Source organism: Callorhinus ursinus, unplaced genomic scaffold (genome assembly GCF_003265705.2).
Source record: "Callorhinus ursinus isolate GAN/ISIS: 27379988/994484 unplaced genomic scaffold, GSC_fseal_2.0 scaffold4, whole genome shotgun sequence".
NCBI lineage: Eukaryota > Metazoa > Chordata > Mammalia > Carnivora > Otariidae > Callorhinus > Callorhinus ursinus.
Window position 1 is genome coordinate 129,202,537 of NW_027397066.1, and position 20,030 is coordinate 129,222,566.

Consider the following 20,030-nt stretch of genomic DNA (forward strand, 5'->3'; position numbering starts at 1 on the left):
ATAACAATAAAAAATTTAAAGAAAAAATAAGTTTGTTCAAGTGCAATGTAGAGGATGTTTGTTTTAATTGACAAGACAATGGTGGCACGACAGAAAATAAATGTGTTTGCTTAAACAACAAAAAGACAAGATGTCCCCTTCTAAATAAAATTTACAAATTGTCTAAACTTAAACATTATATAGAATTCAAAAGAATTCCTTTAGATCCTGTGCTATACCGGGAATACTTTTTATTATGGGTAAAAATCAAATACAATAAAATACTGGTCTAAGCCAGCACTTCGTATATCATGGACAAGTCTTATACAATGACCAGTCCAAGACCCAGCACCATGTGGAGCGTTAATTGAGGACCTTCTTTCTTTGCAACATACTCTAGTCTAAATGACCGGTCCTCAGATGTGGTCTTGGACCAGGAGCATCAGTACCACCTGGGAACTTGTTAGACATGCAAATTCTTGGGCTGCTATTGAATCAGAGACTTTGGGGGTGGGACCTGGGAATCTGATTAACAATGTGACTCACCTCTCAGGTGATTCTGATGCCCCTTAAGATCTGAGAGCCACGGCTGAAACATTACGATGGCAAGATCTCAGGTCCAAGATGGCCCCCGGCTATGATCCTGAGGCCCCAAAATGGCAAAGTTCCAGTGGACATGCTCGAGTGGGACTGGTCTGTGCAAATGGGATCATGCTCTGTGTTGCTGAGGGCAGTGCAACGTTTGCATTAACACATTTCCATAGATACGCCAGCTATCGATGCCAAGAGAGTTTACTGCTAATCAAACAAAGTTAGCCTCAATCTTTTGTTGCTGCTATTCCTAATCCTCCTTCTCGAGGCCATTGGCAGAAGTTGTTCATGCTAAAGGAAAACTGGTTTACTTAAAACAGGGTTTCTTTGTCTTGTCACTATTGACGTTTTATCGTGAGGAGCTGTCCTGTGCATGTTTAGCGGCATCTGTGGCCTCTACCCACTAGATGCCAGAAGCAATTCCCATCCCCCTCTCCCCTCCCACTAAGGCATGACAATCAAAAATGTTTCCAGATGTTGCCAAATATCTCCTGGGGGCAAGACTGCACCCTGTTGAGAACCACTGACTTAGACCAAAACATTTCCTTCAAAGTGGTAGGAAAGGAGGGATGTGGCAGGAATAGGAGCAGGCTTCCAGAGCCCCTGGGGGCAACTCACGTTGTAGGACCGGCCATGCCTCCGTTTCCACTGTACCAGCACTATCTGGGCGATGACCAGGGTGCAGAGGAAGATCAAGATCATCTCCACGTGCATGGACTCATGGCCCCGGTGCATCTTGTACATCCTCTCCTGCTGCAAGCTGGAACCAGCAAATGAGGTCATCTGAAAAAGCCTTCAACCCTTGCACAGCACATTTAGGGGGGAAAAATGTCTGGGCTCATGGAAAGCGATTGGAGGTTTCGAATGTAGGGGGTTTTAAGTTTGATTAGAGTTTTCCTAAGTTTTTCTTGGTTTTTCCTTTTCTCCCAGGCTTACGGAGGGGGCAGCAGAGAGGAGGAGCCTGAGTTCATCAGGGAAACCAATTGCTCTCAGCCCTTAACGAGCCTGTGTGGTTTTAGCCTCAGCCTTGTCCTTTCAAGTGAAGTGATGGGGCCAAACAAGACACTGATGGGCTCTGGAGAGACCTGGGTGCCAGTCCCCGATCTGCCACGGGGTCGCCATACAGACTCGCGGAAGTCACTCATCCTCTCTGCATCTCAGAACCCTCCTTTGCACACTTAAAGTCATGATCCCTCTGTACTTCACATGATTGTTCTAAAACTGCAAAGCCCATGTTATTTTATTTGTTCTCAAATGAGGAATAATAATGATTATTAGCTTAAATCATATGCAATTGCCGTTTTTGAAAGTCAAAACAGTAAAACAGTGGTAATTTCAAGTAACTTTTAATATTCTGAAGTAAGAGGATATCCTGTACATGGTGCCAATGGAGAGAATATTATCCAAAGGGATCCAGAACACTCCTGAATGAACTGTATACATGTTTTTTTCATTATAAGGAGAAAGGAGAAGCCCACGTATTATCTTAGGCAGGCACAAACATTCAGATGATGGCTGAATGTCTCAGTTTTTAGCTGGGCTCTTGGGTTTGCGTAATGGTGGAGAAAACACCCTAACAGTACGTCATCTGGTTTAACTTCCTATAGCCGAAGTGACTTCAAAGAAAGCCTAGAGCAGTGGCTCTTGATGTTGGCTATAAGTTGGAAATCACTGGGGAGCTTTTAAAAGCCCCAGTGTCCAAGCTGTGCCCAGGTCAATTAAATGACCCTTTCTGCATGTTATGGGCTGAACCGTACCCACCCCCATTCATATATTGAAGTCGTACCCCCCGCCCCCTGGTTCCTCAGAAGGTGACTGTATTTGGAGATAGGAAATTTAGGGAGGTAAATAAGGTTCACTGCCAACCCTGAATTGGGCCCCAATCCAATCTGACTGGTGTCCATCTAAGTAGAGGCTATTTGGATATAAACTCACACAGAGGGAAGACCATGTGAAGGTGCTGAGAGAAGGCAGGCATCTGCAAGCCAAGAAGTGTCGGGAGAAACCAGACCTGCCGACACCTTGACCTTTGACTTCTTGCCCCCAGAACCATGAGAAAGTAAATTTTTGTTGTTTAAGCCACCAGGGCTCTGGTACTTGTCATGGCACTTCAAGTTCCACATGTGATTTTAAGGGGCAGCCAAGATTGAGAACCGCAGGGTTAGAGGAAGAGAAAGCGGTCTGGGGTCAAGATTAGGGGAAATGGGAAAATTGTGAATGTCCCCAATCAAATACTTTATAAATAGTGGTTAGCATTTCACCCCCAATGGGGCACCATCAGTCAAGAAATCTCTTGAAGTTTCCACTTATGACTGGTTATAGTGTGCATTTGATGTACCCATCAGAAAACACTGCAGGGTAATATTCTGTGCCATAAGATTGTGACCTTTTAAAGGCACTCATTGGGTACGCAGGTTGGGTTCTCCCCCTTTACCGGTAATTTCTACAGCTACACTAAAGAGTAAAGTACCAAGTGCCTCTGAAAAGGGCACTGAGGGTGCCCCCTGCTGGAGAATGTGTAGAAATGAGCCTGCAGAGCCTAGTAAATACTCTTGCCTTAGTTCACCTTTGAGATGGAATCTTAGAACCTTCATGCTGGGAGGTACATTAGATGTACTGAAACCCCTACATTTATCAAATGAAGAGGCTGAAGTCCATACCAGGTAAGCAACCTGAATAAAATTACATTGTTAATAGTCTCTGCGTTGGAAGCTGAGCTTAAGAGACAAGAATGGTTTTCAGAAGCTCGTTAAAAAACATACTCGTGGGGGCGCCTGGGTGGCTCAGAGGGTTAAGCATCTGCCTTCGGCTCAGGTCATGATCCCAGGGTCCTGGGATCGAGTCCCGCATCGGGCTCCCTGCTCCTTGGGAGCCTGCTTCTCCCTCTGCCTCTCTCTCTCTCTCTCTCTCTCTCATGAATAAATAAATAAAATCTTAAAAAAAAAAAACATACTCGTTCCTTTGAAGAAATGGGAAGTGAAGAAAAATAAAAGGGCACAAGCACTTATAGCCTTTACAGCCCCAAATCCAAAATAACTATTTAATATTCTATTTAATGAATAGACTTTCAACTTAGGCCATGTAGATAGAAAAGTGAATTTATCATCAGTCTAAAATAGGGCTTGCATAGATATAAAACAAAATATGCTTTATGACATTCATTTATTTTGTGTATATATATATGTGTGTGTATATATATATATATATATATATATAATGAAAACATATCTCAAATGGTTAGCCTATGTGGAAGTACTTTGGAAAGTATAAAGTAGTGTGTAAATATAAGTATTTCCTATTTTGATTAGGAATACATTCATAATTGATTACCATAATGCAAAAAAGGAGGAACTTTTCATTTTTGTTTCATTTCTTTTGGTGCCCACAGAGCCCTAGTAAGTACCAGAACACAGGGGAAACAGCATATAAAGAAAACCAGATGTATCTTGTGCCTAAAATAAAAACTAACTTGACACTGCCCTATTTTGAAGGGACGTCCAAATCTAGCTTTGTGGGACTGCGTGAAGCACACTGTAGGAAACAGGTGAAACCCCTTTGGTTTTGGCCCATGCTATCAGTGCACATGCACGCTGTGCTAGCCCGCCTTCTGTAGCCTGAGACATTTACAAATAAATCATAGTTTCATTTAATTTCTCAAACTGTTAAGGTAGAAATGTAATATTTAGTGTAACAGCTGTAAAAAAAAAAAGGCTCATCACTTACTTCCACTCATCATCCGCAGAAAGCTTTGTGTGAGAGATCTGGAAAAAAAAAAACAAAAAACAAAAACAAAAAGAGCCCTTCTCAAAATTTCTTTGTTCTTTTCAGCTTGTATTTTATAGCATTACATGGGAAACCCAAACCATAAAAAATAGTGATGTTTCCTAGTACTAGAGTAACTTAGGATTAAAAGCCCTAGTAGAATATTTGCTTACAGAACACACACACACACACACACACACACACACACACCCAAGAGTATTCAGGTTACTATTAATAAATATTTGATTCTGCTCCTAAGTCAGAGAACCAGATGAGGCTCCATTCCCATAGTTTATTTGGCAATTCAGTGAAGACTGTAGAGAGTGGCCTCCCAGTAGGCAGTGTCACCCTGGCTTTTGGGATAGGATATGGGAATCCTAAAAAACATCTCTTGCTGGTGTTTTAAATGATGCCGGTGAGTAAATATCTGCAAGTTCAAGGTTTTAGAGATAGAGATGACCAGAGGCTTTACTTGTTTGGAGCATTTTTTTGTGTTTTCCTGCTAATTTAATTTACAGCTTTGCCCTTACAGACTGAGCTGGAGAGCACAGACCCCACCCCAGGAAGTGCTTTTGGATGACCTACAGATTGTAGCCACGTGCTGCCTTCCCTTGAGCACAGCTAATCCACTACATTTGGTCATTTGAGACCTTTAAGGCAATCCTTGAAAAGATATAATCTTATAATTTTCATGGAGAGCACAGAGAGCTTAATCCCTCATCCTATATGTTTAGAGCTAAAATCCCCAATGATGGCAAAGAAGGGAAGGCAAATAAAGCATTTGTTACACAAATATGATCCTAACTAGGTGTTTTTTCTGTATTCTTCAAATGGCACCAGCAAATTTGACTGATGGGAAAAAAACAGTGCCATCCATAGTTCAGTCTAGGTTTCTCTGACTCAGGGTAACCAGGTTCCATAATAAAACCCGTGCTTCTGCCAGAGGCTTGAGGGGTTCCCTTAGAAGAGAGGACAAAGCTTCAGATGACACTGCTAGGGAGAGGCTTAGGCAATATTTGCACAGTGCCAGGACTTGCCAGAGAATGCCAGGAAAGGGGAAGTGGGTGAAGCAGCCAGTGATGCCGGTAGCTTCTCTATGGCTCCCCTGCTTCTGGATGATTCCATCAGGTGGTCCCCGACATTCAAACAGCTGGGCTCCAGTGCTGCCTTCTGGGAGCAAAGCCTTAGGGGCCACCCTTAGGGAGTAGTAGTACCGGAGTCCCCACCTGTCTGAGAGGTCCCTCCCTCTCTGTGGACTGCTGCTTCGGGGTCAAAAAAACATTGCATGGGTTTAGAGCCCCGAACCATGCATCCATTTAGCACCACCTGGCACTGAACATTGAGCTAATGGTTGCTTGGGTGACTGTGGGCACAGCACTAGCCTGTGATTGTCTCAGTTCCCGTATCAGAAACTGGAGATTGATAGAATAGCTGCTCTTGTTAAACTTGCTGGGAATGTTGTGAGTATAAATAAGATGCTACATAAGAGTTTTGTTGGTGCTTAATCCAAGGGCCAATTAACTCAATTAAGAGTTATAATCTAGGAGTGCCTGGGTGGCTCAGTTGGTTAGGCGGCTGCCTTGGACTCAGGTTGTGGACCCAGGGTCCTGGGATCGAGCCCCACATGTGAGTCCCTGCTCCGCGGGGAGCCTGCTTCTCCCTCTGCCTGCCGCTCCCCCTGCTTGTGCTCTCTCATTCTCTCTTTCTTCCTGACAAATAAATAAATAAAATCTTAAAAAAAAAAAAAGAGTTATAACCTATAGGACTCCCCGGCTGCTTCTCTTTTTGCTATTCAGGATCATAGGGTTCACAGTGCTTCTTATTAAAGTCAACTTAAAAAAGGGAACTGAGGGCCCACCTGGATGGCTCAGTCGTTAAGCGTCTGCCTTCAGCTCAGGTCATGATCCCGGGGTCCTAGGATCGAGCCCCGCGTCGGGCTCCCTGCTCCGCGGGAAGCCTGCTTCTCCCTCTCCCTCTGCCTCTCTTTCTGCTGGTGCTCTCTCTCTCTCTGTCATGCTCTCTCTCAAATAAATAAATAAAATCTTTAAAAAAAAAAGGGAACTGAGTTTTTAGTTAAGTTGAGAAGAAAAATTACCTTTGCCTTTTACTAGTCATATAGCACTGGGTCTAAATGTATAACTATCCACCAGATTCTAAGTCATTCATTTTTAGTGAAGTATGATACATTATTCTACTGAAGACCAGAAAAGCTTAGGGAGTGGAAATTAGAGTTGAAAAGTTTTCTGCTAAACACAAGTTAAGAACTTTGTTAGATCAAGTGTACTGAAAAATACTCTCATTTCCTAGGGAAAAAGTGAATATAATGATGATGATGATGAAGATATTTTCAGAGATATCTCTTTTCTAGTAATAGTTCCCTATAGTACAATATTTTTTTCCTGGGGTGGAGTCTACTTTTTGACAATTTTTTTCTGGTATGTTATTATGCAAGCCCACTTAATATCTTACGAGGATTTATTTTGGAATTAAAATGACACTAAAATTCATCTGGAAAAATAAGCATATAAGGATAGCCAGGAAAACTCAGGAGAAGAGTAAATACTGGACAAGCGGCCTACCAGATGCTGAAATACACAATAAAGCCACCAAAATTAACTGAAGGTGTTACTGGCCCAGGAATAGGAAGACAGATGAGTGGACAGAACACAGGGTCCAGGAACAGATCCAAGTACATATGATAAATGAGTCACTTCAAGTCAGTGAGAAAAAAAAAATGGATTGTTCAACAAACGTTGCTGAGACAACTGGATGGGCATTTGGAAAAAAATACAGAGCTGTATCCATACCCCATCTCAAAATAAATTCCAGATGGATCAAATATTTAAATGTAAAAAAGAAAGTCTTAAAAGCACTAGAAGACAATATGGGTAAATGTTTTAATAATCACGTAGTGGACAAAGTATTTTTAAGTATGAGGTAGAGATCAGAAATTATTAAGTAAAAGAAAAAGCAACAGACTTTTTTTTTCTAGGCAGGATGAAAGTTGGAACTTTGAGGGTGAGGGTGGGTAGCCAGGAGGAGCTCAGGGTCAGAGCCTTGCCCAGAGGGATGGTGGAAAACTTGTGGGACTTTGGGGAATTTGGTTGGACCAGAAACCAGGTTGGGGTCACATGGAGAGCCTTAGGGGGTCCATCGAGAGGGCTAGTTGAATCTTTAGACCCCAGCGTCCCCCAGCCCCACCTTCTCTTAGGGACAGTGAAGTGGCTGGCTGGGCCAGGGGCAGGCAGGCAGAGACGGTAGAGGAAAAGGTACAGTGGCTGTCCATTCACTCCAGCCCTGGATGAGGCACAATCACTTGATTACTGTGGGTAGAGAACCCAGGGTGCCTGTGGGCTGGGGATGGAGAGGTGGGGTACATGGGCTGGGCTGGGAGGTGGCCCCTGCATTCTCCTGCTTCTGGATGCCCCCCCCCCCCCCGCAGGGCTGAGGGTGAGAAGGGCCATCCATGGGGTTGGGAAGGATAAAGCCCTCTGAGCCCTGGAATCTTCTGTGCGGACCTCTGCCTGCCACCTGCCGGGAAGGGTCCACCACTGGTTCCTGAGAAGAGCTGAATGTTGTTGCTTCTGGAGAGTGGGAAATCAGGAATGGGAAAGGGTGGAGAGGTCATGGGGCCCCACTGTTTTTTTTTTGTTTGTTTGTTTGTTTTAAGTCTTGTAGAACTATTTGACTCCTTAAAATGTGGATGTACATAATTTTAATAAAAATTAATATTAAAAGGAAAAAAATGTCCATAACAGTAAGATATGATTTTCACTTAAAAGTATGACAAGGGGAACAATTTTTAGTGGCCAGAGCTGATGAGGAAAAATGGTCTTCTCATGCCCTTCAGATGTATTGTGTACATTAAGACAGTTTCTCTGGACAGAAATTTGGCGAGGCATGTCAAAATTTTAAGTGTTCGTTTATCCTATGTAGAATAGTCTAGGAATATTCTCTCATGAAATGAAGAGAAAAATACACAGGGAAAGATCACACAGGTGTTTGCATAGTTTTATTTATAATATTGAGAAATTGGCCACAATCTATGTGTCAACCCATGGGGGATCGGTTAATGAGTTATGATATATCTATAACAGGAAATCTGCTGGCTCTTTAAAATGATTGTGCAGATCTATATTTATTGACATAGAAGTATCTCCATGACATATTGTTAAGAGAAAAAGCATGCTTCAAAAACAGTTTTATATAATGTAAACCTATTAATGTAAATATAGAGTCACATAGAATCAAGAACCATCCAGAAGAAAGATGTCCAGAATGGTCACCAAAGTGCTAACAGGAATGATCCATGAATGCTGATGTCTATTGGAATATTTACTCCTTTTTTATACTTGTCTATATTGACTATATTCTGCATGAACATATGTCACTTAAATGAAGAAGTCATTTTTTGGGGGGGGAATAACATGTTTCATTTTTTATAAAATTTTTTCTTAACATATGTTGCATTATTTGTTTCAGAGGTACAGGTCTGCGATTCAACAGTCTTGCACACTTCACAGCGCTCACCGTAGCCCATACCCTCCCCAGTGTCTATCACCCAGCCACCCCGTCCCTCCCACCCCCCACCACTCCACCAACCCTCAGTTGAAGAAGTCATTTTGATTCCGCTTCTCCTTTTTCCTTGTCTCTGAGTCGCCAAGTCTTTTTTCCCTGCAGCACATTCCTATTTATCTCTCTTCCTGTTTTATCTCACTTTTGAGCTTCAGATTCTTCTACCCAAGGGCCTTTTACAGATCTCCACTTGGATGTCCCTCAGACACACAAACTCAACCTGCCCCAACCTGAACATATTAATTTCCCCCCAACCTGCTTCCACTTCAGTTTCCCCTTCTCACTCAGGAGCTCCACATCCCATCTATCCAATCATTCAAAACAGAACTATGGGGCACCACACTTGACCCTAGCCTTCCACCTCCAACCCAGTACCCTCCTGCTGACCTTATGAAAGTACCTGGCCACCCACGTCTTTCCACCTCAACGGCCTCTATGCCAACCGTTTTCTTCATTCATTGAACAAATACCTATTGAGTACCTCCTGGGTGCCAGGCCCTGGGCTAAGAGCTGGCATATGATAAAGGTCAGACAGACAAGGTTCCTGTTCTCATGAATTGAGCCTTGTGTTCTAGAGAAAGTACGGATAATAAACAAGTAAGGAAAACGATGACCTAAGGTGGTAAATTCTATGAAGAAATGAAACCGAGCGTGTGGTAAAGAAGAGCCAGCACGGGGAGGGGCTGTTACCCTTTAGACTGCTTGGCAAGGGAAAGCCTCCCTCAGCCTGCGGAGAGATCCAGCGGGTGTGTAGAGTGTTCCCTTCTTCCCGGAGGGACTCTTGCCTTCACTCCTTTTCTCCCTTCAGGCAGTGAGGGTGATCCAGGTACAAGCAAAATGATCACATTGGATCCCCTGCTCAAAACCCAAGTGGCTACACTTGTCACTAACACGGCTCCTGTGGCCCTTTTCAGCTTCATTTCTCTCCAGAACCCCTACACACCCTCTGCTCCAGCCAAGCAGAGCCTTCCTTCCCCTGAATGCTCTTCCCCCACCCCCAGACACGCTTTGGGGATGCCCTGGATTCTACTCCCTCCAGGAAGCCTTTGGGGTTAGGCCTCTGCAGTAGATCCGTTGTCCACTGAACATTGTTACCACACAGCATAGTCACTGGTGATTTATTACTTGTCTTACCCCACCCTGAATACCCCGTCTGGCACATCACACACTCAATCAATATACAGTTGACCTCTGAATGATGCAGGGACTAGGGGTGCCAGGCCCCCATACAGTCAGAAATTGGGGTATAACTTTTGATTCCCCAAGGCTTAACTACTAATAGCCTGCTGTGGACTAGAAGCCTTCCCAATAACATAAACGGCTGATCAACACATACTGTGTAGGTTATATGTATTATTACTGCGTTCCTACAATAAAGTCAGCTAGAGGAAAGAAAATGTTAAGAAAATCATAAGGCAAATGCATTTACAGTACTGCACTGTCAATAATCCATGTATACATGGACCTGTGCAGTTCGAACCCGTGTTGTTCAAGGGTCAACTGTATCTGAAAACTGCCTCCCTCCCAGCACCAGCCTCACCATTTCTCACCTCAGCTGCTGCCTCCAAATGGGTTTCCCCACTTTCAACTCTTTCCTCACAAAAATCCACCTGTTAGAAAAATCTTGCTAAAATGCCTGACAAAACCAGAACACTCAACTCAAACTACTGGTGTCCCTGGGACGTATGTGAGGGAGGTAAGGATGTGTCAGGCTTGGAGGGCTGTGTTTAGTGATACGGAATCTATGTCACTGGGCGAGGACAAAGCTTCCATGGCTGGAAGGGGAGGGAGGGGTTATGTCAGGCCTACTTCAAGGCAGAGGACAATGCTGGGGCAGAGGTAGGTCCTCTGGGGGAAATCAGAGGCTGAAAAGCAGGCCTCAGACAAGCAGAAGAGCAAACTGCTGAATCCCCGCTATCTGCTCTCTTGCACCCCAACTCTGAGGAGTCTCAGGAGCAGATAGGGTGTAGCTGGCTCGCAAGACCACAGGGGAGATAGCTGGGGAGGAGAGTGGGGAACAGGGAGATGGTGTTTGTCATAAAGAGGTAACACAGGGAGCTGGGCAGACTAGAGTCCCAGATCATGAGGTTGTTATGTTTATTATTCATTCACTGATTTGTCCAATAAACATTTCCTGAGGCCCTGCCATATGCCAGGCTCTGTGCTGGGTTCTGGAAATACAGTAGCCTGCAAAGCAGATCAAGTGCTTGCTTTGCTGGAGCTTCCAAGGTGATGGAGGTTCTCAGAAAAACAAATATACAACTAGCCATGCTTCAGGGGGTAATAAGGATGATGAATGAAAATAAAATAGGGTAAGGTTTAGAGTCAGAGGGTGCTGTAATATACAGGGTGGTCAGTAAATGCTTACGGGGTTGGGGTGGTCAGTAACCATATCTGTTTTTCTTTTATTATCCTCAGCTCTTATAAAGTCCGTTTTAAACTAGCACTTCTCAAACTTTGATGTGCAGTCACCCAGGGGTTTGGTTAAAATGCAGATTTTAAGCCAATAGGTTTGGGGTGGGGGACTGAGACTCTGCATTTCCAATTGGCTTCCAGGTGACACCTTGGCTGTTGGTCCCTGGACCACATGGCTCTGCTATGGGGGATTAAGGGAAAAGCTGTGAGTTCCTCCTGGGGAAGAGTTAACAGGGGACCACGTCTTCTGAGGGCAGTGGGCAAGGCAGTGATGGCAGCCTTAAGGGACAGCAAACATCAGCTGCAGAAGGTGCCAGTCTTCTGCCCTTCCCAGCTTGCAGACTTCTTCATCCATAACCCGCTGTGAATGATCTGATCTGGGTCTGAAACCAGCAAGTAAGTCATGGAGTTCCCTTATAGCTTCCCCATTTTAGAGAATAGATCCCCACTGCATAGTGTGTTACAAGATTTGTCATAACTCAGCTCTCCCTTCCTATAAGCCTTCATGAACCCTGGATTTCTGCCAGGGTCATAGTGACTATCCACGACCACCCCCCAACAATTTTTTTCACCCCAAGTGATTTGGTATTCCTGTTTCCTCCATGGAGAATTCTCATTTCCCCTCACGGCCACATGGAATCTCATCCACCCTCTGAGGTCCAGCTCACAATAGCCATGCCACACCCCCAGCCTCCAAACAGCCTTGCCCACCCTCCCTGTCAGAAGCAATTCCTTGCTCCTAGAAATCCTACAAAACTTCACCCAAACCTCTTTGGGGACATCTCTTCCTACCCTCTGTGAGTTATTTTATCCTTGTTATACTTTCTTCCCAGGATGTGAACTCCCAGAGGATACCTCTAACTGCCCCTTTACCCATGAGTAGCACAGTTCCTAGTATGTGATCATGGCCTACGAATCGTCTATAAATGACAAATATTAATGACTTGGATTTGAAATCACCAAAGGGCATTGGGGGGAGAGTCTGGGAGGAGGAAAGTGCTAGCCCAGAGGTTCTCAAAGCTTGAGCATCAGCACCTCCTGGTAACTAGTCAGACTTGCAAATAGATAGTCAGGCACTATCCCTGATGTCAGGAATTAGAAACCCTGGCTGGGGGCAGAGCCCCACTGTCTACCTGCTTTTTAACCAGCCTTCAGAATGATTGTGATGCACGCTGCCCTGTGAGAACTGTAAAGTCAAGCCTGATGTACACCCGGCACCCTTCAGCTGTCCTCGTCTAATGCCCACGGCCTTCACCTGGGCCCTGGGGCTTCTGCCAGGGAGCAAGGAGAGAGGGGCAGCCAGTACGGAGGACAGGGAATGGACAGGGATGAGTCGGTAAGAGTCCTTCAGGAGGACACGTGGGGGAGGGAAGCTGGAAGAAGGAAGGGGTAGGGGAGGAGAAAGGGGAGAAGGGGCAGAAGAGGGAGAGGGAAAGAGGGAAATGGAGAGGGGTTCGTCTTCCCTGGGGTAGGGTAGGCTGAGGCGAAGCAACGAGCACCTTCCAGAAAGGTCATCGCCCCTCCATCCTGCGCCAGGGCGGGGGACTCGGAGGCCCGTCCGTGCGGCCACCCAGCCCCCGCGTGAGCCTCGGGACTCTAGCCGCGTGTCCCCCGGCCTGCGCCCCGCGCCCGGTACCTGCTTGTGCTGGGGAGGCGCCTCCTGCACCGGCGCCGCCTTGCGCACCGCGGCCCCCGCGGCCATGCCTCCGCCGCGGCGCCCGCCCTCGGCCGCGCAGTCCCTCGCGCCGCGCGGACAGGGGAGGGTCTCTGGGAGGCCCCCGGGCGGGGAGGGGGCGCCCTGCCCCGCGAGCGCCGGGGGCGAACTGTGCCTGCGGCGGCCCCGCCCCGGGTCCTGCGGTAGCGCGCGCAGACCGCCTCCGGGAGCGCCGCCCCTCCGCCCCGCGCCCGCGGCCCCGCCGCCCGCAGAGGCGGGGGCTCCGGATCCTCCTCCCTGTCACTGCCCCGAGAGCCTTTGGGGATCTTTCCCTCTGCAGGCACGCAGTTGTCGGCCACCGTGGCGCTTACCGCGTCCTGCGCCTGGCTCCTGCCGGCGGTTTTGTCCCAGGCGGCAGGGCCGGAGAGCCGCCCAGAAGTAAGGTGGGAAGACATGTGGGGAGTACCGAGAGTGAGAAATGGAGAGGAGAGAGGGAGCGAGGGGTCGTTTTCTCTTGGCTCTTTCCTTCAGAAGCCTTTATCCGAAGACGGGAGTTCAGGTGGCCGTCCAAAACTGGGACACTGAACTTCGGTTTCATCTCCAGTTGCGTACCTGTTCCTGGGCCCAGCGCCCCTCCTTCCCTGTTGTCTGCAGTTTTAATATACTGGACAGGTCCCTGATGAAGTCTCACTTGGCCCCTCCAAAGATGACAAAGGGGAGAAACCCTGTGGGGAGAGAAGGCAGACCCTCTGGGCCTCTGTGCGGCTCTGTGCCTGCACTTCCCCTGGGAAATCACCCACAACTTGCCTTTGTCCCCTCCACCTTCAGGGGGAATTCTCCTTCCCCTCAGCTGTAGACCCAGTATGGATTTATGGCAGGGAACAGGCTGGGGCATTTGGCGAAGCCTTTAGAAATGCACTGGTAGGGAAATAGACAAAAAGGGAACACATAAGTATATAGTCTGACTTATAAAATATGGCTCGCTCCCTTCCAGTTTGTGGTGACTCATAGTTTTCAACACCTGCAAGGAGCTACCAGTGGAGACTGATGAAGAGATGGACACATCCCTGCCATTGTAGAACTTATGGTCCAGCAGGGTGTAGAGACAAACATTCAGGACAATTAACTGTGGTAAGTGCCTTCCTCTTCCAAGTACTTTACTCTGTGTTAACTCATTCAGTTTTCACAACAAGGCTACCAGGTAGGTGGTGTTATTCTCTCCATTTTACAGGAGGACATTGAATTACAGAGAGGTGCAGAAGTTTGTCCAAGTTTCAAAGCTGGTAGGTGGTGCAGTGGGAATGTGCCTTTTGGCTTCAAGGGTGGGCAGGAGGACTCACCTATGGTTCAAGTCAGGGGGACCAGTCAGAAAGCTATTGCTGTAGTTCCAGTTAAAGATGGCAATGGCCTTGGTGGTGTTATGTGAGTATGTGCAGGGATGGGGTGGAGGAGAGATGGAGAGACGTGGATGGAGCCAAGAGATCTAGGTGATAGAATCTGTAAGACTTACTGATCCTCAAGGACGGCTCTCAGTCATGTGGCTTGAGCAGCTTGGGTGCTGAGAGTGGGAACACTGAAAGAGCAGCGGATTTCTGGGAACAAAGATAATGAATTCATTTGGACATGTTGCCTTCCTACCTAGCTCTTGGCCTGTCTTCATGTGGCAAAGGCCATTTTTTTTTCCTCCAGTCTAGGATGTCCTCAAATTCATCTGGATTCCTCTAAGTCAGGTACCCCCCCAACACACAAATGTCGGGGTAGAAATAGAATTTCCCTATCCTATAAAATTCTGGCCTATTATTATTATATAAGTTCTGACTCCCTGATATGAGATTCTCTTCCCTGGTTGATTGACACCAGAAATGTCTACATATTTCACTGGAGACACCTGTGAGCACAAAGGGAGTCATCTTCCTTCTGATTTCAGCTCAATAGTCAGCAGGGAATAAAACTCAAAAAGTTCATTTCTTCCCCATTGTTAGTGATGGACTTGCTCTACTGTATTAAACCTGTTTCCTTTCCTGACTCATTTCCAGATATAGAACTAATACCTTGTTTCCCAGAAAGGTAACCATTGCTTTCTGGAGTGGTTTACCCAACCAAAGTTAATTACTTTGCAAATTTGTTTCCCAAATCAAATGCTTGGCAACTGAGTGTCATAAATCCTGAAATAAATCAACAGCCTTCCTGTCGTTTAGCGCTAATTTCTTTAGCATATTAGCCATAGCTCATGTATCCTCCTGTCGTGTCTTGATCTAGAGCCCTGAGATGATTGTAATGATGTAATGAAAGAAATGAGCTAATGTCATAAAGGTGTTTGAAAAACAAGGTGGATTCAAGAATAGTTAGAAAATTAAGTAGGCTATTTGGTGCAGGAATAGAGAAATAGACCCATGGAACAGAATAGAAAGCCCCCCAAATAGACACATGGATTTACAGGAAGCTAGTTTTAGGACAGGGGAGACAAATCATCAGGGATACAGGGACTATTTAGTAATTAGCTTGCCATATCAAAACAAAACAGGTGATTTAAAAAGCAAAACTTGAAGAAGACAATTTAAATGAATATCATTATCATCTCAAGATGGTGAAAAATATATTAGACAAAACTGAAAAGGAACAAATCATAATGGAAAAGATTGGTAAATTAGTCTATGTTAAAATTTTAAACTTCTGTACAATAAAAAATTGTCATTGAAAAGAAGCAAGCCAGGACACCTGGGTGGCTCAATCGGTTAATGGTCTGCCTTCGGCTCAGGTCATGATCCCAGGGTCCTGGGATGGAGTCCCACGTCCACGCTCCTTGCTCAGCAGGGAAACTGATTCTCCCTCTGCCTCTGCTGCTCCCCCTGCTTGTGCTCATTCTGTCTCTCTCTGATAAATAAATAAATAAACAAACAAACAAATAAATAAATAAATAAAATCTTAAAAAAAAAGCAAGCCATGCACCAAGAGAATGTATTTGCCTATATCTAGCTGTCAAAGAATTAGTGCTGGGAAAAACCATAACTGTTAAAAATTAATTTTTAAAAAGTTAAATCAGTAGAATTTAGGCAAGGGATATAAACCAATTTTAAGAAATAAAATTATGAGACATTTTGTAATTTTAAGGGAATTAGTTATTGCATTTATGTATATGTGAGTTAATCTAGAATGCACTTCACAGGAACGCCTTGTGTATGTTAAATTACTTATTGCAAAGTGGCTGCTTTCAGCCTTCCTACCCACTTCGTGACCAGCACTCATTAATGTTTCCCTTTTCTGCTGTTCTTCGCAGGACAACCCAACTGCCCTGGGCTGATGGTGCCACCTAATGGTAGATCTTACAGAAGTCCTCTCTATTGCCTTACAAATGGTCTTTTTCAAGTTACTCCTTTTCTCTTTTCTCATGTCTTTTTCATATTTACAGATAAAATATTTATATTTGATCCTTAACCTCACTGCTAGAATGGGTGATTTTGAATGTCTCTAACCAGGTGCGGTATTGGTCACATGGAGCAGGGTGGTAGAGGAAGAGAGTCCAAACAACTGTGGGGCCTCCCCTCCTTGAAGGGGATGGCAGTAGTAGAGGCCGTCTAAATGGGGGTGGGGGTGTCAAATTAAAACCATCCAGGCGATGTTAGTATCCGAGAGAGCTCGTCTGATCTCAGAAATCAGTGTGAAACAGGCACCAAATGTTCCGCACTTCTGTGATCCTTGGGGTCAGGGGCAGACTGGGTCGTAAATGGGAGTAATCATGTCTAAAAGGAGAGGGACACGGAAGCTAGGTCCTACTGTGGCTGATGAAATGGCTGCATAGAAATACTCCGGCTAACTTTTTCAGTCATCCTCCACCCTCTACCCACCGCCCCCACGCTGGGTGCTAGGTTGGCCTTCAGGTGCAGCCGCTAGCCTCTTAGAATTGGTAGAAATCGTGCAAGCTAGTCTAATTCCCAACTGCTGGGGGTCCTGACTACCATCCCATTGTTCCCTGGCCTCTCAGCCTCACTGAACAGACATTTTCATCCTCCATTCATTAAACCTACGTGTGCTTAAAGATTACCACTCAGGACAAATGAAAGATACTCAACTTTATTGCTTATTTCAGTCTTTTTTTTTTTTTTTTAAGATTTATTTATTTGAGAGAGAGAGAGAGCAAGCACATGCACACGAGTCAGGGGAGGGGCAGAGGGAGAATCCCAAACAAACTCCCCACTGAGTGGGGAGCCCATGGTGGGGCTTGATCTCACCACCCATGAGATCCTGACCTGAGCCAAAATCACAAGCTGGACGCCTAACCGACTGAGGCACCCAGGCACCCCTGTTGATCTCATTCTTTAGTTATTAGTATTGTAATATTATTGACCTCTACTCTTTTTCGGGCTAAAATGTACAGAGAGTAGCTATATTATGATTACATGGAGTTTTGTGAGCTGGCGTGTGGCCCTAATCACCATTTACAACGTTGCTTCTTTGGGAAAGTGCATTTTGCCTTTCAAACCACAGCCTTCCAAATGCATATTTGGGACACAATCCATTTGTGAGCTGGGAACCCTCTGTATTAATGTCTGTTGGCCCAGGGCAGCCCCACAACCAAATGACATGTGGTTTAAGGTTCATGTTAACAGCCGGTTCATTTAAATAATGTTAGCTGGAGCTCAGTCCAGGTTCTCAGGTTTCTGGTTAAATTGGAATAGGGGAGGCAGCAGAATGACTGTGTTCAAACAGCATGTGTGGGACGCCCCACTCGCTGTAGAGAGATGGCACGTTCCTGCTTTTCATGATTTTCCCTGTAGGTTTCAGGACTGAGCCTCTTCTGAGGGCAAGCTTTAAAGTTCTGTTGAACAATTGATCCTGAAAAAGAACTGCTTTTAAAAACCAACTATACTTCCCAGCTTGGAAGTTCAGCTAGGGTCATTCTCGTTTATTGAGTTCAGGGGCCCTCTCAGTGGGAGGGAAAACCGCATTTAAGTCCTTGATGGGGCTCCTTGCCCTCCCCTCCCCTTGTTTTCCTTTCCTGGTGTCTCTTTGAAGAAGTCTCATCTTTAGTAAGTTAGAAGCCAGACGGCTTGTGCCCGGCAAGCCAGTCTCTACTGCGCTAACTATAGAAAGGGTTACCATTTATGAAACGCCCACAATGTGCCAGGCACTGGCCTAGCACGCTATGTATCTGGTGTCATCTCATCCTCCGAATAAGCCCCAGTGACAGGTATCACTGTCCACGTTTTACAGATGAAGACATTAAGTCAGGAGAAGTGAATTGCTTTATCGCTGGGTTGGGTGGGAGGCTTTACCGGGGGTGACCCCGGGAAACTCCGTCCTGGTGTGGAAGTTGTATTTGTCATTTCTAGTTGAGACCAAGGACCTGCCATCCCGGTTCCTACACCTCAGGTTAATTGCCAAGACCACAACACAACTGTGTTCTGCAAAAGTCACATTCTCGTGGAAGAAAAAATACTAATGTTCCTTTGTTTCTCTTGACTTTAGATATTTGTCCTACTTGGGGGCTTGAAACAAGATCAGTCATAGAAGCAATGACAAGAGGACACAGTTATTTTTTGCTGGAGTATAAAGCCTTCCAGTGAGCACTCCTGGTTTTACTACCCTCCCTGCCCATGGTAGTAGCTACAGCTTTTTAAAGTGCCTGCTAAGGCCAGCTACTTTTTTTTGTATTCAATCCTCAAACCACCCTCCAAGGTAGGTGTACTATTATTATCTTCATTCTATAATTAAGGACAAATAAGGTCACTTCTGAGCCATGACGTCTGCTTATAATAATGCCCCTTTCTTTTCTCATTTTAATCTGCAGAAGTCATCCCACCCCACCCCATCTAAGAGCCTGACCGGCTCTGTTCTCCCACCAGACTCTCCCAGATCCCCAGTGGGAATACATTTCTTTCAACCCTGTGCTCCACAGCTTTTACATTTGCCTCTATTCCACACTGCCTTGTGTTCTACGTGCTGGTAGGAGCCACCAATTGCAAATATGGGGAGAGCAGAGACTCTGTTCTAGTCATCTTTTACCCACCACTGTATCTAGCACAGTGCCTGGCCTGGGGCCAGATAGAATTGGTGGTGCGGTCCCATTTCCAGGTGATGCTGCTTGTGCCCCAGGCCTCTTCCTGGCTTAGGAAGGAGGGTGAGGGCAGGTGGATTCCCTTAGCCTGTTGCCTACAGATGTCCCTCCAGGAAGGAGGGGCTGTTGTTACCGCGGCCACAGCCTTTTGCTGTCTACCCATAACAGGACCACTGAGACCTCTGCACATTAATATGGATATACACTTAAAATACAAAAAGAGGCCTAAATTGTGCCCTTAACATAATTCCATGCAGTCCAGATGTGCATCTACTACTATTTATTTTATAATGCGTCATTGTTAATCAGAACGGGGACCCACTTTTGCCAACGCTTAGAGATGCTGAGATGTGGTTGGGAGAAGGAAAGCAGTGTAAAGGGTAAGGCCTGAGTCTGCTCCCTTCTACCTGTTATCTTAGTCTTGTACTGAATGAACATAACTATTCGTGTCTAGCCACATAACTGCTAAGAATATGTACCACACAAGAGAGTTGGAGATGAGTTGCTTTTTCCAATTTATTCTATAAATGCAGTAATCCTGACACTTTATATAACTAGTTGAAATAGTGCGTGCATGGAAATAAAACACATATTTACTTTATTTTAGAATATCAGCAAAATGGAATATCTGTGTTTTGGGTTGTTTGTTGTTGATTTCACTTTTTCTTTGCAATTATTCCAAGTTATCGAATGGTTATAAATAAAAATTTTGTGCTGGGCATGTTGTCTAATGACTTTTTAAAATTTAATATTTTGGGGCACCTGGGTGGCATGGTCGGCTAAGCATCCGACTCTTGGCTTTGGCTCAGGTCGTGATCTCAGGTTTGTAGGATAGAGCCCTGTGTCAGGCTCCGTGCTCAAGGCAGGGTCTACTTAAGAGTCTTTCTCTCTCTCCCTCTGCCCCGCCTGCTTGTGCTCTCTTTCTCTCTCTCTCTCTCTCTCTCTCTCTCTCTCAAAATAAATAAATCTTAAAAAAAGAATAAAATTTAATATTTTGGC

The 20,030-nt window shown here is 45.4% G+C and overlaps 1 protein-coding gene and 1 long non-coding RNA gene across 5 annotated transcripts in view; one reads left to right on the forward strand and one right to left on the reverse strand.

The window, feature by feature from the left end:
• Positions 1 to 13,086, reverse strand: part of RNF175 (ring finger protein 175) — a 46,279-nt gene extending 33,193 nt beyond the window's left edge. For 2 of the 3 annotated variants that reach the window (XM_073892384.1, XM_025873925.2), the window contains exons 1-3: positions 12,959 to 13,086; positions 4,294 to 4,331; positions 1,189 to 1,330 (exon numbers count right to left, since the gene is read on the reverse strand). In XM_073892384.1, coding sequence (XP_073748485.1) covers positions 1,189 to 1,330; positions 4,294 to 4,331; positions 12,959 to 13,024 — 246 coding nt within the window. In that variant the 5' untranslated portion in view covers positions 13,025 to 13,086. Of the gene's footprint in view, positions 1 to 1,188; positions 1,331 to 4,293; positions 4,332 to 12,821; positions 12,915 to 12,958 lie in introns of those variants that run through there. The other variant, XM_073892385.1, reaches the window with a different exon arrangement.
• Positions 13,087 to 13,285: 199 nt separating this feature from the next.
• On the forward strand, positions 13,286 to 19,743 carry LOC141372524 (uncharacterized). 2 transcript variants are annotated; one of them, XR_012377797.1, is made up of 4 exons: positions 13,286 to 13,414; positions 13,971 to 14,107; positions 18,443 to 18,652; positions 18,765 to 19,743. It is a non-coding gene; the product is annotated as an uncharacterized lncRNA (long non-coding RNA). The 2 variants fall into 2 exon arrangements; XR_012377796.1 differs by having other exon boundaries at positions 13,291 to 13,419.
• Positions 19,744 to 20,030: the final 287 nt, after the last annotated feature.